This window comes from Rhinolophus ferrumequinum, chromosome 15, assembly GCF_004115265.2.
Source record: "Rhinolophus ferrumequinum isolate MPI-CBG mRhiFer1 chromosome 15, mRhiFer1_v1.p, whole genome shotgun sequence".
Classification (NCBI taxonomy): domain Eukaryota; kingdom Metazoa; phylum Chordata; class Mammalia; order Chiroptera; family Rhinolophidae; genus Rhinolophus; species Rhinolophus ferrumequinum.
The window spans coordinates 3,299,559-3,327,311 of NC_046298.1; the positions used below are offsets into that span (position 1 = coordinate 3,299,559).

The 27,753-nt window shown below is 40.4% G+C and overlaps 1 protein-coding gene across 4 annotated transcripts in view; it reads left to right on the forward strand.

Moving 5' to 3' along the window:
- The window catches only part of PHKB (phosphorylase kinase regulatory subunit beta), a 128,812-nt gene that overhangs the window by 94,493 nt on the left and 6,566 nt on the right, over window positions 1–27,753 (forward strand). For 3 of the 4 annotated variants that reach the window (XM_033128060.1, XM_033128058.1, XM_033128061.1), the window contains 11 exons: window positions 2,118–2,201; window positions 2,677–2,781; window positions 3,650–3,732; window positions 3,914–4,004; window positions 7,402–7,463; window positions 7,548–7,710; window positions 8,846–8,927; window positions 11,051–11,108; window positions 13,288–13,378; window positions 16,102–16,304; window positions 26,804–26,938. In XM_033128060.1, coding sequence (XP_032983951.1) covers window positions 2,118–2,201; window positions 2,677–2,781; window positions 3,650–3,732; window positions 3,914–4,004; window positions 7,402–7,463; window positions 7,548–7,710; window positions 8,846–8,927; window positions 11,051–11,108; window positions 13,288–13,378; window positions 16,102–16,304; window positions 26,804–26,938 — 1,157 coding nt within the window. Of the gene's footprint in view, window positions 1–2,117; window positions 2,202–2,676; window positions 2,782–3,649; window positions 3,733–3,913; window positions 4,005–7,401; window positions 7,464–7,547; window positions 7,711–8,845; window positions 8,928–11,050; window positions 11,109–12,257; window positions 12,349–13,287; window positions 13,379–16,101; window positions 16,305–26,803; window positions 26,939–27,753 lie in introns of all 4 variants that reach the window. The other variant, XM_033128059.1, reaches the window with a different exon arrangement.

Here is a 27,753-nt window from a genome sequence, read left to right on the forward strand (position 1 = left end):
ACTGTCCCTGTTCTCAGTACCTCTGAGTCTAGTGGTATGACAAAAAAAAAACAACAATTAATGACAGCCCACTCTGCTGAGTGCCACAATACGTGTTTGTACAGGTGCTATGGAATCACAGTGGTGGTGTTATAACGGATCCTTCACTTTATATTTTGCTGTTTTAAACATGGTATTAACCACTGTTTACAAGGAGGGTGTGCGGTATGGCTACAAAGACAAGACATGTGATGACCGAGAGCCCAGCTTCCCTGTGCACGGGTCCAAGTGGGCGACTCTCTGTGGCGACAGCCTCTGTGTTCCAAGCCAGCTGCGCTTTGGGAATCATCTGTCAGGCACACTGCTAGCGTACGGCTTCTTATAAGTCTACCTTCAAACATGGACGTGCCCTCTCAAACCCTGTTTTGTCCACTATTTGTGTGCCAGCGTTCTCTTCTGAGAAGCTGCGCCCTCCTTCAGCCCACAGAAGATATGTGAGGACAGACAGCTGAGAGCAGAGCTTTCACTGTGTGTGTTGTGTGTTGTGAGGTGGTAACTGGTGAGATTTGCATCATGGGAGATGTGAATACCATGTAGATCTAGAATGAAGTGTTTCTGTCTCGCGGGTGGTTTGGTCCGTATGCTAGTGCATGAAATGGTGTGAGTGTATACAACGTGGGACAGTCTCATCAGCGTCCTGCCCAGCCTGATGCCTTCATTGTCATAGACTGTCATATTCCAAGATCTCTTACAAATCAAAGAGAATGACAAATACCTAGTAGGATAGGGAACAAATGAAAGAAATGTATAGAACATACAAATAGCCATTAAATATATGGTAAAATGGTCAGCCACAAAATAATTGAATACAGCCATTCATAACTAAGGTAATCTCATTTTGACCTAAAAGAGTGACAAAAATGGCCTGTGCACTATTAATATCAGTGTAAAATTGGTCTGTTATTTCTAGAGGGTGACCACCCTGGCATTACGTTTCAAAGAGAAGGTACATTCTCTTTGGTCCATCAAGTCTTAGAAATTATCGTGCCGAAACAATAGTGCCCTGTCCAAAGATGTTCACTGAATTAGTTTTGCAATAACAACAAATGGGGAGCTGTCTTCATCAGGGGATAAGTGTCAAAGTTCATCAGGGCTGGACTCCAAGTAGGGTGCCGAGGCGTTCTGATGGGAATACGTGTTCAGCTCTGACACTGATCAACTCCCAGTTCATTCCCAGTCCACCCACATTTACTCATAGAAGTTCTAGATGTTTCTGCTCCCCTGTGGGCCCCTTCCCTTTTCTAATACTTCTGCAGATATTTTTCCAGTCTTTATAATTCTTCAGTAATTTCAACATTGAAATGTAAATGAATGTGTAGACCCAATTCACTCTCTTGAAATGGGAACACCACAATATTAAGTTTCAAACAATGGGACACTGCACAGATGGCATAGTATATGAACCCGTTTATGTAAATATATAATTGACATATGTATTTGGTATGGGTGTGTTTATCTATGTACTGTAACAATCTATAACCCTGTCTTATGCTTTTGGGGTTTCTTAGGAATCACACAAAAAATTACACTCCTTTTAACATACACCAACGTGGCCTAAGGGGCTGTGAGAGGAAGCAGAACCATTTACTTGTAGCATATGGTTTAAATTTTTTATAAAATTCATGTAATCAGAAAAATCAATAAAGACATTTCTATTCTGGTGGGAAATACTTGAAGATAGGAATCTAGTAGGTGATGTGTGGCCCCATTTTTTAAAACTTTAAATAACTAGATTTTTATCACACAGGAAGTATTTGTCTTTTTGTGTCCCTTTATAAATCAAAGCCATGTAAGTTGTACATTTATAACAGTGTAAGCACAGTGTGTTTTTAGAGCGTGGCTAAGTGGATCTGTGGAAATTTTGCTCTCAAATCTCTCAGTGCCCCAGACTCTAAGTTGACATCGTGGGCTAGCTTGTTTACTTCCAAGTCCATGGAATAAGGTTACACTGGCCTCCTTTTCTTTGGAAAAATCAGTAATAAGCAGGACAGTGACTGGGGGTGTGTGTCGGGGGAAGGGCAAAAGAGGAAAAGCACAGATTCTTGCCTCTTTCTGATTTACAAATTTGTGTCTTACAGGCTTATTTCCATCTGGGTATCAATGAAAAGTTAGGACTCTCCGGAAGGCCCGACAGGCCCATTGGCTGCCTGGGGACATCAAAGGTGCTCGTGAGATTTCCTTGTTCAGGGCAGTGTTCAGATTGCAGTACCACAGACCGAAATGATGTTTGCCCTGCTGTGTAGCCATTCTCACATTGCATTATATACTTGAGCTAATTGAATTATTGTTTTGTACAAGTAAATCTTATTTGTTCTGTGTTACAGAAGTTTTCTAGGAGTGAATAAGCATCTCACTGTACTGTTATTACTAAGTTGTAAGATACCTGGTTATATAATAATAGTTTTACTCAGACACAGGCTTTTCCCATCATACTAGTAGACGTGGACTACTTTATGTTTATTAGCATGCTGATTCAATCAAGAAACTTAAAAATTTCTTAACATTATACATATTTTACAAGGTTTTGTTTTATTTGCTTATTCAGAATTAAACATCAGTTTTAAATTTTATCAGGACTTATGTTGCTATACCTTTGCCTTTAGTCTGTTTCGTATCTTTTTTAATTATCCCTTACAGATTTATCGCATTCTAGGAAAGACTGTGGTTTGTTACCCTATCATCTTCGACTTAAGCGATTTCTACATGTCTCAGGATGTTTTACTGCTGATAGATGACATAAAGGTAGCTTCGGAACACCTCTTTATTGCTTTGGGACGACTTTGTTTCGACTAATATTATCGTATATTATTAAATTGAGTGCTCCTGGATCAGACACCGGGGTAACACAGTGTAAAATGTGAACGTGCGACCACAGCTGCATAAGCTTTGGAGAAAGAGTTCAATTACTTAACAGCCTTAGAATGATAGGTGCAGTCAGTTTTATGTCAAGTTGTTTGACTTTGTTGTTGTACTTGTAGAAATGGAATGAAAGGAAATAGTTTGTAAAAAGAGGGGCACCTGTTTTGGAAACCATGTTCACTGCAACAGTAGTGGTTTTCTCTTTTTGAACAGAAGCTGAGTTAGCAAAATAATTTTACTTATGAGGAATGTCAAGTAAAACCTCAGCTAACTTTTTTGTGTGTCAGTCTCTGATATGATGATGACAGTAGAAACTAAGTCAAAGAACTCTCACGTTTCTGATGGTCTGTATAGACTCAGTCTAATCTCTTCTACCTGCTGTAATATAAACCCACAATAATGTGGAATGAGAATTCATCTTCTGGGTGATAACCCTGGGTTGATTTTTCCTCCCTGGGACCATTCTTGAAGTGTATTTATTAGGCCACCCCCCAAAAAACATCTTTAAGCATGTGCACTCTGATTAAAGAACGAAGTTTAAAATCAAAATGGTTCCTAGCTTAACTTGCATTTAGTGATACTTGTACGCTTGTGTGTATGGGAACATTTCTACCTCTGAATAATCGCTATTACCTGGGGTTTGATCGTGAATCATAGTTTTGTTGACTCTTTGCCATGAATGGTTAAGTGTCTGATCAGTTCAGAGAACGTGCCGTTACACCCCACCCACCTCATCCTTCTGTTTTGACAGAATGCATTACAGTTCATTAAACAATACTGGAAAATGCATGGACGTCCGCTTTTCCTTGTTCTCATCCGGGAAGACAACATAAGGTAGGTTGGTGAAGAGGTGAGGTGCACACGTCCCCCCGCCCTTCCCCCCTTGTGTTTTTGGATCCCTCTCCCTGGGTGGTGGCACAGCGCTTTGCATATGTGAAAGGAACTTAGAATTAGATTATGAACATCCCATTCTGTTGTTAATGTGTACATTTTGTGTATCTGCTTATATTTTTAGAGGTAGCCGATTCAACCCTGTGTTAGATATGCTGGCAGCTTTTAAAAAAGGAGTGGTTGGAGGCGTCAAAGTTCACGTTGATCGTCTACAGGTAGTTTTCTGAACTGCAGTTCTGTTTTCAGGACCATTAACCCCAGATATAGTACATTTCTTGATATGTGTTCTGGTTAATAAGGTTTTTGTCTTAATGTTTTATTCTGTACCCACCTCCTCTTCCTGTTGTCACCATCCTGCTTATCTGGTCCTTCCAATCTGATGCTTGAACAATTGCAGTGGTTTCCCAACCAGAATTTTAGACTTTAAAAGCTCATCTCGGGGTGGCCGGTTAGCCCAGTTGGTTAGAACATGGTGCTGTTTGCACCAAGGTTGCCGCTTCGATCCCCTCATGGGCCAGTGAGAGCTGCGCCCTCCTTAAAAAAAAAAAAAAAAAAAAAAAAAAAAAAGCTCATCCCTAAGCTCAGTTTTGCAGGAAACGGGGGTCCAGAGTGGGGACGTGACCTACTGTGTAACTTTGGGCTGTGGGTCCAGATGCCTTTGGCAAAACTGAAGCTCTGTACCCATTAAAGAACACCCCAGCCCCTCTCTTCTGTTTAATATAGTGCATGCATGGCGCCTGTAGGCTTCTCTTGGGTTTTAGTTCAAGCTTTTGCAGATTTCCTTAGCAGGTCACTGGCCTCAGCCTCCCTCCAGCTTCATCGCCCTGGACCTGCTCTGTGGGTCCATTCCCAGCCCTACTTTCCACCCCACAAGTACACACTGGCTACTTTCAAAATCTCTGAATGCAATTGGGATGTTTTTCCTGCTCATGCTGTTACTGTTCGAGAGTTGCCTTTTCCTCCCTCCTGTCTGAGTCATACTTTAATTTTATAATTTAGGTCAATGTCACCTCTTTAAGTGAAGTTCCTGAGACTGGAATTGCTCTCCTTACAGTGTGCGTCTGGCATTGTGCTTGAACCTTCACCGTAGTTCTTATTGTAGGTGTAGCTAGTTTGTGTCTGCTTCTTTCTGTGGATTGAAAACTTTCAGGCCAAACTTGTGGATGCAATTTCTGCATTCACAGAGTGGTCTGCTCACGACTGTTCTCTCTGTAGCGATATGCAAATATTGGTTCATTGATTCAACAAATATTTATAGAGTGCCCTTGCTGCGTCCCTGATTTTATGGGATTAATTCTAGCGGGGGAGGCCAACTGAAAACAAACCCAGGTGAGGTTGCAGAATGATGGGACGGAGTGCTGTCTTAGGCCGAATGTTCCACTGGGAAGGACTTGGTGGCATATATCACAGAGCGGGGTACCTTTTGACTATTATATTTCATTTGACACAAATATAACACTATTAAGTTCTTTAATTTCCACCAGAACTGAAGGAGTAATGGCTAGCAAATTAATTATAAGGACAGTGTTTTTTATAAAACTAATTTATGAGTCTCTGCGACCAACCGAAATTTTTTTTATCGAAAGCTTTAGAGACTATTAATGGAATTTAGCATTTGCCTGTTAACTCCGTTAAGCATTCACCTTATGAGCTGAATTAGTATATAAGGGTGGTTAGGCTAATAAAAATAGAAAATATTAAAATCAAAATTAATTTTCTTATGTTTTCAATATTGGTTACCAGCTTTGAAAATTAATTAGTTCTTCACTCTTTATATACCCATGTTACAATCTATTATCAAACCGGTTTTCTCTACCCTCATACGTATTGAGAATCTAACCACATCCCATCATCCCCAGCACTAACGTCAGGGTCCAAGCTGCCATCATTTCTCACCCAGATTTTTACAATTGTCTCCTAAATTCCTATTGGCTATCAGACAGTTAGCCTCTTCCTACTGTACCTGGTCATCGGTAGTTAGAGTATGTCACGTATCGTAAGCCTCCGGTGACTCTCACACTCGAAGTGAAAACCAAAGTCCTCCCAGCCGTCTGCGTGCTACCCATGAGCTGAACCTTCTTCTCTGCCCTCCTCTCCTACCACTCTCCCCGTCTGCTCTACTTCAACCACACTGCCCTCCTTATTGCTCCTAAGTCACAGGCCTGCTTCTGTCTCAGGACTTTGCACTTGCTGCTCCCTCAGTCCTGCACTCTTCCCTCATCCCTGTGGGTGACTCCAGCTCTTCCTCCAGCCTCTGCTTCCGTGGACCCTGTGAGAGAGGCCTTTTCTCCTCACCTGCCACCTCCTACTCCCCTGCATTTGTTATTTCTCTTTGCACGTATCACCATCTGACGTGTTTAGATTTGTTTGTTTGTTGTCTACTTATACACACCGTTTTAAGAGGTCAGGGATTTTGTGCATTTTGTTCATACTATATCCTCAACACCTTCCATAGTATGTGGCATATGGCAGGTGTTCAATGAATATTTATCCAGCAAAACAGATAACTAGAGAGCAAGCTGTGTAGGTGGGAGCTGCTCTCTCCCAGGCCCAGACTGCCCTCAGACTTGCCTGTGGAGAGCCACAACATGTGCAGACCAGCTGCATTCCAACTGTGCAAGGAGGCTTTAGTTTGACAGCTGATAATAGGTCCACCCTGCCATTTGTGGTGGATGTTTGTGGGAGATGGACTTTGTGAGTTCCCAGCACAGGAGAAGGCAGCACAATTCTGGGTGGGTAGCCAACAAAGGGATGTTCCCTGTCTTGTTTCACATTTCCAGTGAACGGTGAGAAAACAGAGAAGGTAATATATATACGGCACTTTGGATTGGAGAATTGCCTTATTTTTAAAATAATAACTTTTGGCTTGTTTTTTATGTAGTACCTTCCTCAGTTTTATCTGACGACTCATCATGATAATGAGAAGGGACACATATTGCGAAAATTCATTGTGGGTTATCATTCATGTATACTACTCACAATGAACCACGAACAAACAAAAGCTATGTTCAAGTTTGGTCTCATGTAGTTTGCTTAACCTATAATCGGGAGCTAATGGAAAATGAAAGGACCAAATGTGCGTTGCCAGGATGTAGAGAAGGTCAGGGCTGGATAAGCAACATCTATCATGATCCCGAAACATGGAGACTGGCAATATCCCATCACTGGATCGCCCTGAAATACGTCACAGGAGCAGATTCCAACGTGCAATTTCACATCTTTTCCCAAAACAATTTTAGTGTTTCATGGGATTTTTTTTTTAATTTCAAAATGTATTTTTAACATTTTAATAGACAGTGAATTTTAATCTCAACTTAAAAATAACCACAATTCTAAGAACAGAGAGAATGTACAGTTCATCTCATGTGGACTTTCCTCTTTATTACGACTCATGAACTTGGAGCCTGACCTCTGTGTTCTATTTCAGGGGGTTTTGTTTTCTGAAAACCTGCTGAATTTTAGAATGCTCGTTTAAGAAATTACTTAAGCGTTGTATATGTTTTTTAAGTAAACTTTTTTTGATGTGTTACATACTTACAATAAAGTATATGCACTGATCCTAAGGGCGTGGCTTGAATTTAAGAGCTACAAATCTTCTCAATCCCATTTCAGACACTAATATCTGGAGCTGTAGTGGAACAACTTGACTTCCTACGAATCAGTGACACCGAAGAGTAAGTCCTTCTGGGTTACTATTGTGTTTCTTGAGGTTACAGTAGAAAGGCAGGAAATCTGAAACTTTTTCTTTTGACTTCTAGGCTTCCAGAATTTAAGAGTTTTGAGGAACGACAGCTTCCCAAACATTCAAAAGTCAAACGACAAAGCAGCGCCTCGAGCACTCCAGAACTGGAGCAGCAGCCGGACGTCACCATCACTGAGTGGAAGAACAGACCCACCGGGGAAATTCTTCAAAAACTGCATGTGAGGACCGTGCAATTCCCAGGTGGCCCCGAGTGGGGCTGGCAGAGCAGGAGCTCCCAGGGGAAGCCATATTTCTTTTTTGTCCTCTCAGAGAAGGTAGCAGTGAACCTGGAGGTGGATAGCCAGTCTAGTCCCAGGGCAGGAATGAGGTTGTTCTCAGGGTCTGACATTAGCATGAATGTCTTCGAGATGCTTAAGGAGTGGGGATGAGGTCGGCTGCCTTGGATGTGAGAGCATTGCGTAGGCCTTTAAAGAAGTTGGGGCAAGGCCAGCTGCCTTCAGGCTCCGCATGTGTCTCTCGGTGCCCGTTCCTTTGACAACCTGGGTCTTCTCTCCTGCCCAGCACTTAGGTCTAATGCTGCTTTCAATCTCTCCAGTCACTGAGGAAAAAATCCTACGACCACATCCATATAAATATGTTAGCAACCAGTATTTTACTGTCCCTACGGTTATTTGCATTTAAAAGAGGCGGGGTGGGGTTACGGTATAGTGCTTATCCAAGGAAATGAAATTCTTATGGTAGAACTATGACATCTTGTTGGGCCATAAAAATGTGAGCATGTAGGCTAAATATATATCCTGCCAGACATCATCAGTCCTTGTTACTGATCATTACTATCTGTGGATCTTCATAAGCATGAATATGATGCAGTAGGCAGAGAGCATATAGCACAGCGCCCTACTATTCTAATAAGCACTCGACACACATCCCCTCCTTTCATTCATCTCTTCACAACAGGTCGATAGCAACATGGTCTCCCATTCATGAAAAACTTAAGTCAAGAAGGGACTGGTTAAATGATTGGGCCAGACCTCTCAGAGAGTGGCAGAATAAGTGACAATGCTTATAGACAACATTTTCTATCTATTGCTCATCTTGTTTCCTGGAAAACTTGATTATTAAGTCCCTGTTACCCCAGGAAGCCAGCTTAGGTACCGTCCATCTCCAAGATATCTAAGATAATGGTTGTATAATGTCATCTAATGCTTGAGAGTATATCGGTGACATTTTATCTTTCCTCAATTCCATAGCAGAATATTTTCTCTCTGCATCATGTGCTTTCATGATTAGCTACCCCCTGTGGTAACTTTTGTACCCATTTCACTCCAGTTACTCAGTGATTTATATTTTCAGGACTGCAGCTGTCTGGCTAGCCAAGTCATCCTGCTGGGTATACTACTCAAAAGAGAAGGCCCCAACTTCATCACAGAGGAAGGTAAGAGTACATGTCTGAGAACATTTTAAAATAATAAACCAGCTCTATTCTTGAACATATACCAAATATACATAATGAATATCCACCAAAACATTCTGAGTTATTTTCTCCTCCTTTAAACCTTTTTTCCCTTCAAATTTTAAGTAGACAATGTTCATTCATCCCCCCTAGAGTGGAATAGACTGTCTGATATATGAAGTCCTAAATTGCTTAGTGATGCTTGGTTGTTTCTCTGATTGTCTGAATGGTGCTGGAGCTTGGATTCTCCCAGTGACTGTTAACCTCTAATGACTCCATAGTTGTTTATGGTCAGTTTCTGTTTCCAGTTTTATTTTCTGTACATTTGCAAGAACAATATTGAATTGTTACAGCCCTAAAAATTAGCTGCCTCATGGTCTGCAGCAGCCATTGGAATGGAATATAGCACTTAATAGACTTGTGCTCTAAAGACTATTAAGAAAAATAAATTGTTTCTGGTCATGTCCACGTCCACTGCATTCACTATGAAACGCAATTATCCCCGAAACCCACGTTTGTGTGTTGAGTCACTGCTCTGAGAACGCTTTGGATGCTCCATCGAGTTCTGCCTCCAGCATTTTCTAGTACAGAATAATGTGGAATACATTTCAAGTACTTAATGTCTAGCTGTTCAAAGTTTACAGCTCATCTGAAAGGCCTTGGTCCAGAGGCGCACGTTGATTTGGTTAGAACTGGAAACTGAGTCAGTGTTCTCCACACAATGTGATTAGTCAGCGGTATCTCTTTGGTAGCAAACTAAACATAATTGTTTATTCAAATAAGCTCTACTTAGTATTTACATTATTGTAGCTAAGAGAGAACCTTCTGGAGTATTAAACATGTGGATGGAATAATTTCAATTTTCTTAAACAATTGAAGGTGGAAGAACTTTGCAAATCTCAAACAGAATCCTTCATTTCTAATTAGTCTTGGAACTATAAGTATTAGCAGAATCCCAATTATATTGAAGACATGCACTGAAATTTATACTTTAACTAAAACAATAGGGTTTTTCAAAAGCAAACATTTCATTAGGAACCTAGATTTCAGAATGGTTGTTTTCCTAGTGTTTTAAAATAAAACAACACATATAAAATAGTTTATCATAAAAAATGCTGAAGGAATTATTTTTTAAACCATTTTTATAAACTTGGGAGGGATACTCATCTTTCATTTGGATATTCAAAGGACTTTAAATGTTTTGAATCTATAAAACCTCGTGATGTATTAAAAATCATAACCGTTTGCAGAATCTGCATATAATTTGATCCAATATGTTACAAAGCAATAAAAATAAGTTCAGAGTAAAATGAAACAACCTTATTCTTTACCTTTGTTTCCTTTCTGGTGCTCTGTCCTATCACATGGTGAATTTATTGACAAACGAGACATGAGGCCAGACCACATGTGAGCTGGTGCCAGAGTGAGGCCACGTGGGCTCTTTTGAGCACTAGTACATGTTGGGATGATTATGTACATGACAGAATCTCCATAAAGTTTTGTTGAACAAATAAATGAAGAATCATTTACATTCAGAGTCTACAGTATTTGCTCAATCTGCTATTTTCTGTTTACATTTTCTGCAGTAGGTTTAAGTAACTGATTTTTATTTGTTAAAAAGTTAGATTGCATATTAAGAAAACAATAATATGGTGATGGAAGGAGAACTGACTCTGGCTGGTGAACACACAGTGTGAGATATAGATGATGTATTACAGAATTGCAAACCTGAAATCTATGAAACTTTACTAACAATTGTCACCCCAATAAACTTTAGTTAAAATAAATAAATAAATAGATAAATCCATCACCACTGAAAAGCTTCCACATTAAAAGAAAAAGAAAACAATAAATTTCAAGAACTGAAGTATTCAGCAACTTCATTTACTCAAACTAAATAGTAAGAAGGACGGGGGACCTTCACACGAACTCTTTGGGTCACGTGTTTTAATCTGTCAGGTAGTTCAGAACATGAATGGATGTGGATGTACCAACTCCAATGGATCAACATGAAAATTCAAGAGTTATTTTTCTAAAGGAGAATAAATGTTATGCATTTAATTAAAAGCATTTTTTCAACAAAGATTCTATTATCCAACGTCTAGGTACTGTTTCTGATCACATTGAGAGAGTCTATAGAAGAGCTGGCAGCAAAAAGCTTTGGTTCGTATAAGTGTCCTCGTCATTATGTTTTATTTTTTGTGTTGTCATGTTCAGTAACCTAAAGATAATGGACCAATCTTAAAGATGGTTATTCATTCTAATTTTTACTTTTAAATGCCGAGGTTCTAGCACCATGCCTCTGTCTACTTTCTAAGGATCTGCCTACATTCCATTGTATCATGGCTCTCCCAAGATATTAAAAGAATGTCTGGGAAGACGGCCCTCCATAGGAATAGACCCTGGCAATTATTCATTGGGTGACAAGCTAATGACTCTTTCCTGCCCTGTACCTCCTCTGTCCCAGGAGGTGCTTCGGGGTCCTCCTTTGTGTTCGGGTAACGTGCTCTGCTGTCACAGAAGGCCGTGACAGAGGCCGATGGCTCATTTAGTCATAAGCACAAATAATACACTTACAAGGCAGTTCTCTCACCACTTACGTGAAACGGATCCCAGTGAGTGTAGTTGCTTCATGAAAAATAACTAACGTGTCCTGCAGAGGTGGTCTCCTCCCAGGGACCGAACCAAAATTAGGTAAGTTGAGATAAAAATGTTTAAATTCACAATGGGGTAGGTATGCCGAAATGCACGACTGTCTGCATTTTGAAGCACTTCTAACAGTCTCACTAGCAGAATCTAACCATTGGAAAGGAAGAGTATAGACATGTTTTAAATGACCCATTATTTTCTAATTTTGAAAAAAACGTCTCAAGAAATAGCATAAGAAATTCCCTTCAACTCGGTGAGCCTCAGGTATCTAATCTCTAAAATAAGGGTATTGATAAAAAAAAAAAAAAACCTCTTAGCAGTAAGTACTTCAGCTCTATGATGATAGTAAATGTACCATTCCAACCCAGAAGAAGTAATGTAATAATCCTTTGATTAAAGCTCCCGTTTTTGCTGTAAATTCTCAGTACAGTCAGGCAGGCAGGCTAAGAGATGTTGCTTTGTATCCAGGAAGTTCCAAATGTCGTCCGTAATCTTATTTTTGGCTAAGCAAACCTGGTTTTGCTTTGTGCCTTATACTTCATTTTAGATCAATCATTAACTAGCCAACACTTAGAATGATGACTGTTATGTGTAAAAGCACAAACTCCTGGAAGTCTTATTTACTGTATTTTCCCTTTTGTGACTTTCCCCTGACACACCCAGGCTGGCGGTGCGCTACGGGGCTGCATTTACCCAGAAATCGGCTTCCTCTATAGCCCCACACATTACTACTTTGCTAGTACACGGGAAGCAGGTAACATGCATAGAGTGTCCGAACTCCAGCTGCTTGAAATGTGTGGGCTGATTTGCATCCTAAGGTCTGAACATATCTTTTGGTCTTACAGTGTGTGGATGAAAGCTTCACTAAAAGTACGAAGCGTGTTTCACTAATGTCATCAGTTACTGACCTCAGTTTTTATTATTTCATCTATATCGAGATTAAGGAATATAAAGCTTTTTATAGGTCAACTTTCATCAAGATCCTGAAATACAAGAAAACAGTTTTAAACCTACATTTTAATTTTATTTTTCCATCTAAAAGCTCCACATGAATTTTCACTTTTGAGGGGAAGAAAATGTCTTATGTATTGCATGTGCTATGCTTAAAAAAAATCTCTTCTCCTTATAACCTAAGACTTTTTCAGAAATGTAAAAATAGCAGTGTGAATTCCTTCCTCCAACATTCTGGCTTTATCCAGAAAAATACATGCTGGTATTTCATTGTATCACTTCCTAAAATTGAGTACTGAATGAGTCCCCTAACCAAGGAATTTGGTTATCTAGGCACCAAAAGAAACATAATTTAAAGTGGTTATAGGAATAGATAACATACACCAGTGGCAGACTTAATAATGATTTTTTTCATGCAAAATCAGAATACTCACTTAATTCTTCCTTCCACCCCACTCCCCATGAAAGGAATAGTTAGGCTCCCTTTTCTCCCTTTTTAACTGGCACAAATGATGCTGGTGGCAGAGGTGAGTATGAGGGCTCCATCCCTCATCCTGGATGGTGGGTCCTGCCTTCTGGGAAATGTTGGCCATTAGGTCCAGTGTCTTGGGCTCAGTGTTTCGTCCAGATGATTATGTGAGGACCTAATTGTGCAGATTTTTACGTTTTCCCTATCAGGGCCCCATTTACTCATCTCTTTTAGATTTGTGAACCTCTGGCGTGCTCTCTTCTTTGCCCCCAGGTCGGTGGTACGCTGTGCAGCAAGTCTTTTAAGTAAAGTAGTGGACAGCCTGGCCCCATCCATTACTAATGTTTTAGTGCAGGGCAAACAGGTACGTATGTGATTTTCAGGCTGTCACTCAGTCACAGCCACAATGTTTATCGGTAGGACCCTTGCGTTGCAATCCGACAGCCCCAGTCCCAGGCCTCTCACAACCACTCTCACATGGTCAGCACACCCACAGAAGGCCCTTTCCCCACGCAAGCCTTGTCTGAAAGATGCGCGGTTACTAAACAGACTGTCCCTTTTGTCTGCTGCACCTCACATCTGTCACTGCAGCCCCTGTGTTGCCTTGAGATCAGTGAAGGTGCTGACATGGAAAATGGAATAACAACACCCCTGGAGCACTCAGACAGGTTTCGGATAGGTGAGGCGGAGACAGGTGACGTGTGGAGGGCATGTGCTCCTTCGCAGTGCAGTGGCTGCCTTAACGCTCCGGCCACCTCTCCCCTCCCAGGGGCCAGCGCCTGTCAGCTGCTCCTCACAGGGCCACCTCCAGTTAGCAGTCCCTGTCTCCTCTGGGTTCTCAATGGGCCTGTGACACTTCTCCCGAGCTGCCTGGCTCCCAGTTCTCTCACCCCACGGCAGGCTGTGAAGATCAGGGCCCAGGTCTCGTCCAGCACCTGTCCCCGTGTGCCCGACCTGGGGCCTGGCGTGGGCTGGACGCTTGGTGAACGTGGGCTGAGCTGGGCTTGCCTGTGCATGTACAGACTGGGCTGTGGCTGCAGCGTGTTTGATCTGTTGTGTAGAAGCTCTCATTACCTGGCTGCATCCTCATTGGGTTGGAATGAAAACCTGTTTGCTTTCTTTCTCTTTGGGAATCTGTGTGCTTTACTGTATGTTCCTGCAAGTTAATCCGGAGATATAATAGGCTTTAATGTCAGGAAGTATCTTAACTCTCTTTAATGAAATCAACCCATTGCATATTGCAGGGCTCTGAATTTATTAAATTGAAATTATTTCATCCTGTTATCCAGTTTTTGAAGTGCTAGAATAAGTTACTTATTTTATCCAGTAATATTTAATAACAGTGAAAACACAATTGTAATAAAAAATTCCCAAGAAAAAGTTAGATCACTTTTCACATATGTTATGTTTTCTCCAAATTATTAAGAGGTAGAATTTTCCTCCCCACTGATCAGCTAAACAGCCCAGGGTCCAGGAAGTAACTTAAGCAGTTCCCTGCCTCACCCACTGCAGCCCTCCTCTCCAGCCAGTCTTGTATTGTTGCCCTGGACGGAGCCATTTCCGAAAGGAAGGAAACACGCTTTGCGAAGCTATTTTTCCTTGAATTTTAGGCCCTCGTAGTATATCTGAAAATACAGTTAATTCTACTACATATGAGCACGTGAGAAGCTTTCGGAGATCTCTGAGGGCGCTAGCACCTGACACTGGGGAGAGGGCAGCTTAGAGTCAGTCCTGTCTATTCTGCACACGATCCAGAGGGGCCTTGCAGCCTGTGATGCTGAGACCCCGCTCCCCACATTATGGAAGCCTCGGAGCCCTCATGAGGCTGTGGCTGACCCACTGCGCATCAAAGCAACACGTCTCCCCAGGAAACAGCCACGTACAGAGCGGGGTGAGCCTGGGAGCTGACAGTCCCGCCTCAGGTGGATGTAGTCCAGGGACTGACTGCATCTTCCCCTCTACAACAAAGAAATGAGAACGGAGCATTCAAAGTGGGCATCCACTCATTTATGAGAACTGAAGTAGTTCTACAGAGCACTTTCGGGTCACCTCGAGCTCTCTGGAATAAAATAATGGTGTAGTTGCCATTGCTTCGGGAGGCGCGATGTGCCTTCTGTTTGTTTTCTTCTTTACACACTGACATGTTAATAAAAGCACTCACACTTGGACTGACTGGTTGGTACCACTTGTCATGTAATAAACCAGTGGTTCTCACTTTTCCCTCCGTCACAAAAACTAGGCCAAAAGACACCGTGTTCTGCTCTCGCCCCTCTAAACACAGGAGCCGTGGTTGTGCTTTTCTGTTCTCCTGCCTCGTTTATAATCACCTACTGTACATGGATGGGGGAGGGAGACAGGTAATGAGGAGGAGGGAGGTGGCGCAGACCCCTGGGGAGGCAGAATGCCAGCACAGAGGAGAGGGACCCGAGTGTTCCCCTGGCAGCTCCCAGCAGCACTTCCCGCTTTGAATTTCCGTTGTCACTGTCGCCATCTCCCTCTGCGCTTTCTTGTTTTCCAGCCTCGTGGGCAGCCCTGTTGATTCCCCTCCACAGGGAATCAACAAGCGTTTGAGCACTTACTGTGCCAGGAAAAGTGGGGGCTGCACTAGAACTGTATGACCTCATACTTAACTTTGAAAAGGTTACAGTGTCGTTAAAGAGCATGCGGTTCCACATGAGAAACTGTAAAAGAAGTGAAAAATATGCTCTCAAATGCTAAACTGTGCAGTCCAGGAGCAAAGGAAGACGATTCAGTGTGTTCTGGTTTCTCTGGGGGAGTTTCTTGTACTAAAGTCATTCAGAATAATTTCATCTCAATAGTTATTTATATTCCACCCCTGCTTTTATCTACTCACCTCCACTCCCAGAACTGGGACCCTCATTTTAGACCAGACTGTGGACCATGATGAACTGTGGTGGGAATCATGCTTTGAAAGCCATTTTAATAAAAATCAGGAACAGTTATTCTACCTAATACCCCAGCTCACGTAGAGTAATTTCAGCCTGCCAGTTATCCCGAGCCCTGAATTTTTTTCTTTTATCTTTCAGTAGCTAGGAAATTTTTATCATCAAATTCTGCCGCTTACAGGTAACCCTGGGTGCCTTTGGGCATGAAGAAGAGGTGATCTCTAACCCTTTGTCTCCACGAGTGATTCAGAACATTATCTATTCCAAGTGCAACAGCCACGATGAAAGGGAGGCAGTCATTCAGCAGGAGCTGGTCATCCATGTCGGCTGGATCATCTCCAACAGCCCCGAGCTCTTCAGCGGCATGCTGAAGATCCGGATTGGGTGAGTGCCACCCTTCGTGCCTGCACAAGGACAGGTGGCCGAGTTGTCCTCCCACAGGCGTGGCCTCGGTGGGTGAAGTGCCGCCCCAGGTCTGGAGGGTATTCAGGAAAGTGCACCGTCCCCTGAGGCACAGAGGCAGCACCGGGGGGCGTGAAGAAATGCCCACCAGTGGCCTGAAAAAATCCTCCTGTTTGCTTAACATCCACATTAGATGTCTTAGTGAAGTGACTCTGTTCGCTGCTAAACTCAGAGTGCAGGGGTTTAAACAGCTGCATCACGTGAAAATAAAAACTGAAAACACTGAGCACAATACTTATAAAAATTCCTATAAATAAAATGGAGGAGCCATAAGAGAAGAAAGATTTTCAGTGAAACTGGGTGTCAGGAGGACATACTCAGGTAAAAATTTGATCCTTTGAAAATATTCTGCTGTATCCATTTTCTATCCAAATCTATTTTTTAATCATGAAATCGGAAGTGTTCTGTTTGGAGAAGAAATTGAAAGTTAGGCTCTGGTGATCTTGAAGCTTCTTCAGAATTCTGTGAGGCTGTGTGGCAGGGCCAGTTGCCCAGGCGCTGGCATTCAGGAGCACTGAGATCAAGTCCTCGTGCCTCCGGCCGTCTCGGTGACGGGGTAAATGGGCGAACCCGTCTAGCCTCAGTCATACCAGCCTCGTGTTATGTGAGATGAAATGGGATAGTAGGTTTAAACAGCCTATCACAACCAAATAGGGTATAAATGTTACTTTTTAAAAAAAATTTTTTTTGATTGTGCAAGGATCATGTGATATGTTCTAATTGTCAAAGAGTCAAATAATACCTGAGATTATAGTTACCCACCGTGTGGCCCATCTGGGGTTGTTCCTCCAGCGTTTGAAAAGGATGTGTAGTCTGTCCAGCACAAATATTATATATGTGGATGTGTGTGTGTGGGTGTGTGTGTGTGTGTGTGTGTACAAGTGTATAGCTTGCTAGTTGTATAATTGGACCATCAGAATCTTAGCTATTTCTGTTCTACTTGATCCTTGATTGCTGATAAAAGTCTTAAAATTTTCTCATAATTACGGATTTGTCAATTTCTCCTTGCATTTTTCAGTTTTGTTTTATATATTTTTTAAAGCTTTGTTTATGTCTATGTTACTTTATAGTTTATATCACTATATCTTCCTTTGTGTCATTATTGCTTTTCAACTTGAATTCTAAAAAAAAAAATTTTAACATCTACATAGTATAGAGAATAGTATAATAAAGCCCTGTGTCATCTAGCTTCAGCAGAATTATCAGAAGGTCAATCTTATTTCATTTATACCCCCACCTACTACCCACCCACCAACCCACTGGCACCCCCCTCTAGATTTAAAGTAAATCCATTATGTCATTTAATCTGAAATATTTTGTTGTATAGCTCTAAGAGTTAAGAACTTTTAAAAAACATAACCATAATACCATTACAATGTATAAAATATAACAATCAAATTATTTTCTGTCTAATATAACTGCCCTGCCTGCTTTCTTTTTCTGTTATTAGCTTAGTGTACTGTCTTCCATCCTTTTACCATCAATGCTCTTTTTTCATTTTGTATACATAGGTCTTTTATATTCAGCATTTATGCTGTATTTATTTTTAACCCAATCTGAGGTTATCTTTTAATAGAAATATATATGTCCTATTTGTGCCACTTAAAAAATATTTTAATTTATTCCTGCCATTTTATGTTGTTTTCTATCTACCATACTTTCTAGTTACTTTTTACATATGAAAAACTAGTTGCTTATTTGGCAGTGTCTGCATACCTCTTGTTTCAACAGTTCTCATTCTAGGGATTTAGACATATTTCATGGCAATCTTGATTGTTTGAAATAGTGAAACACTGGAACGACCAAGATGTCCATCAGTAGGAAATAGTTTAAATAAAGTGTTATAGCCATACAGAACATTTATAAAGTTCCATAAATTGGAAAAGCGTTACAAATGTATTATTCTATTTTTTGTAAAAGAGCAATAATAATACCATGTCTGTGTGTGTGTGTGTATGTATGTATGTGTAATGTATATGTAGAAAAGTATCTGAAAAATATACATAAAATTAATGTCAGTGATTTTCTTTAGATTTCTATTTTGTAAGTTACATTTTTAAGATTTATTTAAAATTTTTTAGTTGAAGTTATTTTACACACTATTTGCCTGATTTCAATTATAGTAATATATTTCAGGTGAATTTACCATTTTTTATCTCCTCTTTCTTTTGATCGAGAAGTGAATTCACTCTGCGTAGAAGTTGACCTTCATTTTTATCCCTTAAAGTTGTTCCTTTCAAAGATTTAGAGGTATTCTGAATCAATTGTAAGAACTTTGAATCATACCCTGATTTGTTCGGTCTCTGTTTGCTTTAATATTTTCAACTCCAACCTTTCCCTACATATGAGGATACAAAAATGGGTTTTTCATATGAGTCGTCTCTAAATGAAAAGAAATGTGATTCTTTCTTTCCGTACAGGGTATTAAAAGTATTCTATTGTCACAGACTCAGGCTGTGAGGTGTAGGTTATAACTCTTCTAAAACACACTCTTGTAACAAATACTCTATTCAGGAGAGACTCTGTAAGCCATAGTCATCCTTGCAGAAGGTTAAACAAAGCCTAGCGTACAATTTAACAGTTTCCCACAATTTGACAATGTTGTGTTTTTAAACCTCTGGCAGTTTTTCCTTAGTGCTTATTCAGCATTTTGAGCTAACTTATGTTTTCTCAAAAATCCAATGTAATTTCCATTTTTGAATTCAAATCTGACCTGAAGCTTCTTTCTCTTCATGGGATGAAGTATGTTTAGTTTATTTTAAAAGTAGTTTTTTTCCTGAACATACTTTATATGTTCATTGCCTTCTGTGAGAAATAATATACTTAAACTATGTCACCCAAAATAGAAATGTCAGGACAGCAGCATGTGACGTAGTATTTAACTATAGCAGACAGCTTGCCATGAAGAAATTTGCCATGAAATTTTAATTATTCACTGTCCTGAAACTCATCTTGGAATTAATTGTGACATTATGTTCCCACTGTGAGTATTAACAGTATCCCTGCCCAACTCATAATGTGTTTTCTCTTACGTGGGACTCACAGGGTCACCTCTAAACATTGGGACATTTTTAGTTGTGGGCAAGTCTCTCTCTCTCTTTTTTTAAAAAATAAGCAGTAATTTGTTGAAGGACTTTACTTCTGCTGAGGATAGAGACTAGATTCTTCCTATCTGTATCAGGGTTTAGCTCACAAGAAATGCTCAATAAAATTTGAAAGATTGTTTAATATATAGGTATAGGTAGGTTCAGGTATCTTGCTTTGAGTGAGTGATGGCGAATTTAGGGCAGAAAAAAACATGTCTCTGTACTCATTAGAGAAAGGAAAAATGGGCCCCATTAATTGTGATAAATGCACTTGGTTTGTACAAGTCATGTCCTTCAGGGAAATGACCAAGTTAAACAGGGCCTTGTTTACATGAAAATCCAGCCATACATCTAGAAGGCAGAAGGATGCAGCACTTTTCTCCATTTTTTGATTAATTAATCCTATCAGAGTATGGTACAGGTGGCCTTGTAATGGTACTTCTCTAAGGGGACACACATATGAATAACCTGTGGTTATTGCACTCAGAAGCTCACTGTAGTCAACCATTTCCTCCATCAACGTAACCACAAGTATTATTTATTGAATACCTATTATATTCTAGGCAATATGTTAAAAATACTTCACATAGTATCTGATTTAGTTCACACAACAGCTTTGAGGTAGGCACTAGGACCCTCATTTTAAAGTAAACAAACAGAGTCAGAGACTAGATGACCTATCTTAGTCAAACAGTAAGCGAAAGAACTGGGATTTATACCCAGTTTGGGCTTGCTACAAAATTCTTATTCTTCAACCTTTAAGTACTTTGTGCTTCTTTTCATTTATGTATACTATTGCTATTTTCTCCAGAAAACAGGCCTTACTGTTTATTTCTAAATCATTATGACCTTTATGGTCCCTTCTACATGATTTCGACTTATGACCATTTCAAGTGATGTGCGGTGTGATGTGCCTTGGCCCTGGATTCTTGTCTTTTGTTTGTCAGGTCTCCCATCTAGAGTTGGTGTTGGTTATCCTTGCACAGTGCAAGGAGCTTGAGCAGTTACAAGGTAACAAGCATAAGAAATGCGATTTTGCACTTCTATTCATCATGAGACCAAGGACATGGGATGATTTGGAACTGATTCTAAGTTAACCCCTTGTACACAGCAAGAGATGTGTTAAGATACTATGAAAATTCAGCAAGTTAACTAACTTGCCCAAGGTCACAAGACCAGAAATCAGGATTTGAACTTAGTGAATGACTTCAGAGTTCATGCTTCCCCATCCCCTCTTGCAGCTCCCTTGTCTATAAAATAGGGAGGCTGTCCCTGCTTTGGCTTCCTCATTGGATTGTGGGGATTCTGGGTAAGGAATGTGGAGATGTTTTACAAAGGATAAGACTTCAACAGCTTTGTTGGGACGTTTGGTAATTTGAGGTCCTCTGCTTTGTGGCATTTGGAGAACAAGTGCCTCTGGGGGTTTCTTTTTCTACACCACAACTCACAATACTCCATAGGAGGAGCCTCCCCTGCTGCCAACAAACAGACACACTCACTCCCGTCCTCCAGTCCTAGATTCGCAATGGCCCTCTTCTCTCACAAGACACCTTCACCCTGGAGGTATCCCTTTCCGCCACGGCTGATCCTTCTTTAGAGCCCAGTGGAATGATCCCAAAGTGTTTCATATAGAAAGCTTGACTCAGAATCCCTTTTGGATTCTCCACTGCCATCTGACATGGTCTTACCCCTCCGTCACCTGATGGGACCTCATGAAATGCATGGCAGACTCTGAAACCCCCCTTACCCTGCACCCATAGTGCTCTTCCAACAACATTAACAGAGAGGCTTTGGAACCCTGTTTCTACCCGAGGAGTATCAGAGAAGTGCCGTTATCCTGTGTGTGGGGCTTGTGATGACGCCCCTCTGAGAAGGAAGAAGACAGTTTTGTATCCTCTTAATAAATATTTTATTAATACTCATCCATCCTTAATAAATTTTACTCGGACCTCAGCTCCTTAAGTGAATGGCTTCCTTGCATGAGTACTGCCAGCAGTAAACACAGACCCAGTGTGTTTCTTTACAGAATTTACCTTCAGCTAGTCCCTGGAAGGTTTTAGTTTGCTTAAAATTGGTGAACAAAGTATTTATTTATAGAGTCCTTGAATGTCCAATTTCTTGAAATTGTTGAACTTATTGCTTTGCTAAATCACCCCTTTGTGTGTTGTAGTGATTGTAGCACAATTTTAAAGGGGGGCAGGGGATTCATAAAATACATTATTTTTTAAACTTCCTTAAAAGTTAATTAAATGATTTCAGACTCATTCATATCTGACTTTTGACTGTTGTTTCTCTTTTTAAAATGCAGCTTATGATTAAAGAGATTGATAGTTTGTTCAGCTTTTAACACCATATTCCTCCTGAAATGCCAAAATTCACTAGGCTGGATGGATATAAGAAATATGAACATTTGTCTTAGTCATGGTACATCTTACCCAGAATTCTCCTGCACTGTGTATGCTTTTATCTCTCTGGTTTAACCTCTGTCTCTCTCAGGTTTTGAGGTTTTTAAATTTATATTTACATCACCCACGACCTCAATTGCTTTAAGCCAATATCACCATGTTTCTTTTTTCTTTTTTCCAAGGTTAATCCTGCCAATACCATTTCGTCAACTTTACTGATCTCAGGCACTCCAGTGAAGAAAATTAACCTGCTCACAGGAGTAGTATTCTAGTCTGATAGTGATTTGATTTGCTGTCTTATTATTGATTTGTGTTCTGGCTTTTATGTTGAAATAGATCAAGTTCTGACAGGCTCATTACTGTAAAGATCTCCAATCAACTGCTCTCTGCTCTAGGTCTGTCAGTCAGGCTTTTGCGGCAGATAGCCCCTGAGGATATACATTATCAAGCCTTTTTCATCTCCGTTTGCATCCTGCCAGCACATCCTCTGGAAGCAGTTCTGATCCCGGCGTGTCTTGTCTGCTGAGTCCCACAGCTGCATCTGTGGGCCACATCGCCCAGGCTTAGAGAAGGCCAGGGTGCTCCATGTCACGTGGCCATGTGACACCGCCTGTGCAGCAGAGGCAGGAGGAGGTAGTGCAGCTCTGAGTTCATTCGCATGGTTTGGTGCTCTTCGAAGGTCTTTGCTTTTGATATTTGCTAGGAGGTTAGGAAGGGAGACAATGGAGCTCGCCTACCCCTGTTCTCTTAGGATGAGATCGGAGGTCGAGTGGAGTCGCTGTTCTCCAGTTACAGAGCAGGAACCTCGGTTTGCCTTCCCAGATTGTCTCCCTCGCTGAGTTGATATGAATCCCATCCCCTATCCCATGGCTCGGAAAGGCTTGCCCAGAGTCATTTATTCACTTGTTCAATAGCAAACTTGGCAGATACTTCTCAGTATCTTGAAATAGCCTCAGATGATTATTAAAAAATTGTTTCTTGCTATGGATCAGTGCTACTCTATGGCTTTTCTTTTCTTTTTTTTTCATAAAATGTCAGCTGGTCTGGTTTACCAGTGATGTCAGATTTCCATGTACTTTATATTTCCCTCCTTGATTGGAGCATCTTGCAGAGAACAATGCCGATATGTACACGGTGTGCTTACTAACCTCCCAACAAGAGAGTTTTTTCTGGAGGGATAAGCTTATTCCCAGAACTGTATAGGAATGAGTCCACCTCTTCACGTGTTCCCAGCAGTGCTGAGGAATTCATTGTCCTCAAGTCAAATCTTGATACTTATGAAGGTTGATCTGGTCAGTCGTGTGTATCTGCTACTTTCTCATTTGCTTTTTGGCAAGTAGAGCATATCCCTGGTTCTTTAGACAGGCTGAATTTATAAGGATCTGGTGCAAGCAAAACCTTCCTTCTTTTGACCTTCCACATCCGCTTGCTTTCTTTCTTTCCCCATTTTGCATTAAGTGCTTTTATATTAGAATTGTCAAAACACGTTTGGTGACTATCAGCGGGATGAGGGTAAGAAATCAGATTTTTGCCATGCAAAGGAATTAATGCCCCTTTGTATTAGTAGTTCTAAAAATAGATAAAAAGTATTTGATTTTGTTACTCAGTTCATGATTTTCTTTCTTCAAGTCTCTGACTGCTAGAGAGTGGTTCATGTCTAAGGCTATTTTGCTGTTTTTAGTTTAGTCTTTGGAAGAACTCCATGCCAGAAAGATTAGCTTGGCCAATATTTTTCAATGAATAAATGTATTTCAAACCTGACCGATAAGGTGTATTCATTTGAGCTCAAATAAATGAAAACCAGTCACCTTCTTTCTTTGGTGGCTGTTGAGTACAGTGTTTTCTATAATTTGCTCACAGAACTGCTGAGATTTTGTGTACAGAAGGAAGCCTGAGAGGAAACTTTTAGATCTCCAGTGATCTTTGTTTATGGTGTGAAGATTTTAAAAGGTAAATGTGAGAGAGTATGTTTAGTTTTAATAACTCAAATTTTTGGAAGACTTTAAAAAGCATTTTAAATATATGTTAGAAAAGGATACATCCTGAAGTTAATTGGAATGGCACTTTCTTAATTAACTCCAAGACTTGAATTAAAAAATTGGATTATCTTCTTCCGTCCTGAGTCAGAAATGTCAAATAAAAGGAGTTTGCCAACATGTTTGTGACTCTCTTAACATACATTGTCTTATTTGTTCCTGAAAATAATTCCATAAAATAAGCTGAACAAAGATAATAATATTCTCTTTTGAAAAATAACTTGCCGATGAGGCACGGCTAGGAAGTGACAGAAGTGGTATTCAAGTGGGTCTTTATTGTTTTTGCTTTCCGTTATGAAAATGTTACAATAGTTAGTAATAGAATAATTTGTCAAATTCCCAAGTGTCCATTGTTTAAATGGTATAAGCAATTGTTAATAATTTACATTTGCCATATTCGCTTCATCTTTATCTTTTCTGTAGTATATTTTAAGGCAAATCCCAGACATTTTGACTTCTACCCCTCAATATTTTAGTAAGTATATATATCTCTAAAAAAGGACATTTTCTTAATAATGACAATACTATTATCACACTCAACAAAATTAGTAATATTTCCATAATATCACCTAATGCCCAATTCTTACTCAGGTTTCTCTGGTTGTCCCCAAAGTTACTTTTAAAAAAATCAGGATGACAAACAAATGGCCTCAGTTATGTCTCTTAAGTCACTTTGCATTGAAAACTCCATCACCACACACTTTTTTTTCATGCCATTGGCTTGTTGAGGAAACCAAAAGGCAGGTTTTTAGATTTTTAATTTGATGTTCTTTCTACTCTTCTAAGCTGCCACAAGTGGAAATTTTTAATGTTAAGTAAAGAAAATAATAAATGGAAGACAACTCTAATCTGTAAAATTAAAAATAGAGTGTTTTTATTTAAAGAGAGGTCCAGGGAGCAGTTTATTGGAAGTGAAATGTTGCTCCACCAGCTCATGGCATAGGACCTTTCACATCAAAGCATCCAAAGCAGCAATATCCTGTGACTGTCATGCTTGTATAACATTTTGAAGAAATACAGTTAATAATAATGGGGATGACCAATTCTAGTCATTGGCAATAACATAAGTTTAGCCTAGTTTTCAACTGATTAGAGAAGTTACAGATGGTAAATCTTAATACTGTCACACGTTCTGTTGTCGCTCATGTCAGGAAGCTCACATTTAATTGTGTTGTTTGCAAATACTTTGTCATCTTTATTGTCCTTACACTGAGCTACTATTAAATATGGACGATGTACAATCAACGCTAATAGTAACTATATGTATATTTTAAAATTATGTCCTGTCTTTGTGTATCGCTCATGCCTCTGTAACCTAGCTCAGGGTTTCACAACACATATTCTGCGGCTGACTGGCAGACTAGTTAAGTTCCTAACTCCCAGGAATGGCAACAACAAAGAATAGGGGAGAAGGTGGGAGAAAGCACTGAGAGTTGCCTGAGCAGAGGATGGTGAGAGCAGTCCGGGCGATAAGGCCTGGTTGACGTCATCTCCGGGGAAGGCCTAACACATTTCGTACCATCTTTTCCACTGGGAGACCTGAAAGTCACCCCATTAGGGTGCATCACTGCTGTTTTGCAAACCAGCCTTGGCAGAAAGAAGGACTTGAGTCTTTTGATGATCTCCACCCCACTTTTTCATCTCTGTACCTGCAATAATAGCCTTGCGGGTTGTCTTTCAAGGAAGTGTATCAAGAGAAAGATGCTGATGTATTTGGGTGTAGTAATGTGGCCACTTCAATCTTCGTTGCTGTCACTAGATGTTTCTCCCAGTGGGCTCGGCTGCACAGCCCTGCTCCTGGAGACGAAGCAGCTTGGATGAACCGAAGCACATTCTCTCAGATGCTGAGCTGCACTCTGTGTTTGTTCTTCAGTGTTCACCAAAGGATTTAGGGAGAAAGCATAGGAATCTGCTGGGTAAAACTAATTCCCTAGCTTTTCCTAATGGTGTGTAGCTCTGGTTCCCTACGGCTTGGTATTATTTCTAGTTTTCTTTGGTTTGCGTAAGCAGTTTATCTGAATTCTTTCCTCAGGATAAAGTAAGTAAAAGAAATGAGATGAAACTATGAAAATACTTATTAAAACCTTCTCAGATTAAGGAATAAAATTACACATAAAATAATTAAATATTTTAGGCATTTCTAGGCATGTAACTACACCACCTTAGAAAATACCATACACACAAATAGTACTCTATAAACGCTTGCCTAAATAATTATATTGAAGCTCTTTCTGTAATAAAGAATTATTTTATGAACAGCATTTAAAGATCTGTTAAAGAATAGATTCTTTAAGAATAGGTACACAAACGGCATTTAAATATCTATAAAGAAGAGTCTTCTGAAATCTATTGGGTAAAGTATATCCTCTAATATATGAGTATAAGTTATAGCTGTGTCCCTTATTTCAGAGGCAGGTACTTCTCTGTCCCCTGTAATCATGGAGGAATGACTGCAAAGTGAGGGAAACAGGTGAAAAATCCTTTTCCTTCCTAGAAAAGGAGCGTTTACATTGTAAGCCATTTTTTTACAATGAATCGTTTTTATCCCACTTGTTTTTGCTTGTATCTATTTTTAAGTCCATAATAACGTGGTCGCTATTGGTATACAGTATACTCTCACGCCAAATTGGTAGAACCTCATTTGGCAAGAACCGAGGTTCTAAGCCTCCTTTCATTTTTACTCTCTAACCTCTTATGCAAGAGCAGGTCTCATTTTTAAGTCTGATCATGTCACACAGTCTTGACGGAAGTCATTAGCTCAGGGGTTTCGAAGTTCCAGTGGCCTTTTCTGCATCGCCCTCTGGACGGGTCAGTGTTGCTGCGGGCAGTGCCGTGAGCAGCACAGGTGAGTTTGTGTCGGGGGTTACTGATTCGCGCTGCCTGTTTCATTGCAGGTGGATCATCCACGCCATGGAGTATGAGCTACAGATCCGCGGCGGAGACAAGCCAGCCACAGACTTATATCAGCTGTCACCTAGTGAAGTCAAACAGCTCCTGCTGGATATCCTCCAGCCGCAGCAGAATGGGAGGTAAGGAGGGCCCTTTGCTGCCTCCAGGGCACCCTGGAGGCGCAGTGACGTCTCACTTTGCTATCCATACGAAATAGGCTATTAGTAAGAAATGAAGTGCAGCCGAGTGTCAGTGTGCACTCTACCAGACGGCAGTGTGCGCAGAGACACTAGTGAAAACATCTGTCTTCAGGTGTGCTTCTCATTGATTGCGATTTTATACATTTTTAGGTATGGTTTGCATTTCTTAATTTTATTATTCTGTGCAAAACGTAACACTTCACACCACTTTAATCAGTTCCCTCTCTGAACTTTTGTGGCACCCGCCCCCTCCTCCCAACATTTTGGCCTAAAGGTTTTGGTTTAGCGATGTTATTTAAATATGTTGGCTGCTACCCTAAGTCAACTGTAAGCTTCTCCAGGGCTGAACCCTTCCATAGACTTAGCTTGTGCAAAAGTTAGAATAAGATTAAAACAAATACTTGTGGATTGCATTGAATTGAAGAACTGTTTTTTATTACAGAAAAAGCTGTAATATAACTATTTAGACTGCTCCTGTGTTTTTAAATGGAGCTGCTTTGCATATTAAAGTCATTTGATCACATGGTGAGATTTTTTAACTTTGTAATTCACTAGACAACAAGTTTTGCCTCTCACACTTTTTTAAATCTGGGAGAGTTTCTCCTTTCCTGCAAGTTCTGTTTTCGCTGTGAAATGTTTAGCAATCTCTGTAACACCTGGTAGAACAGGCATCATTGACGGGTTTGGGCTATTACTGCTCACCCTGTTGGAACAGTTCATCCATGTTGAAATCCCCGCTTTCTACCTGAACACAC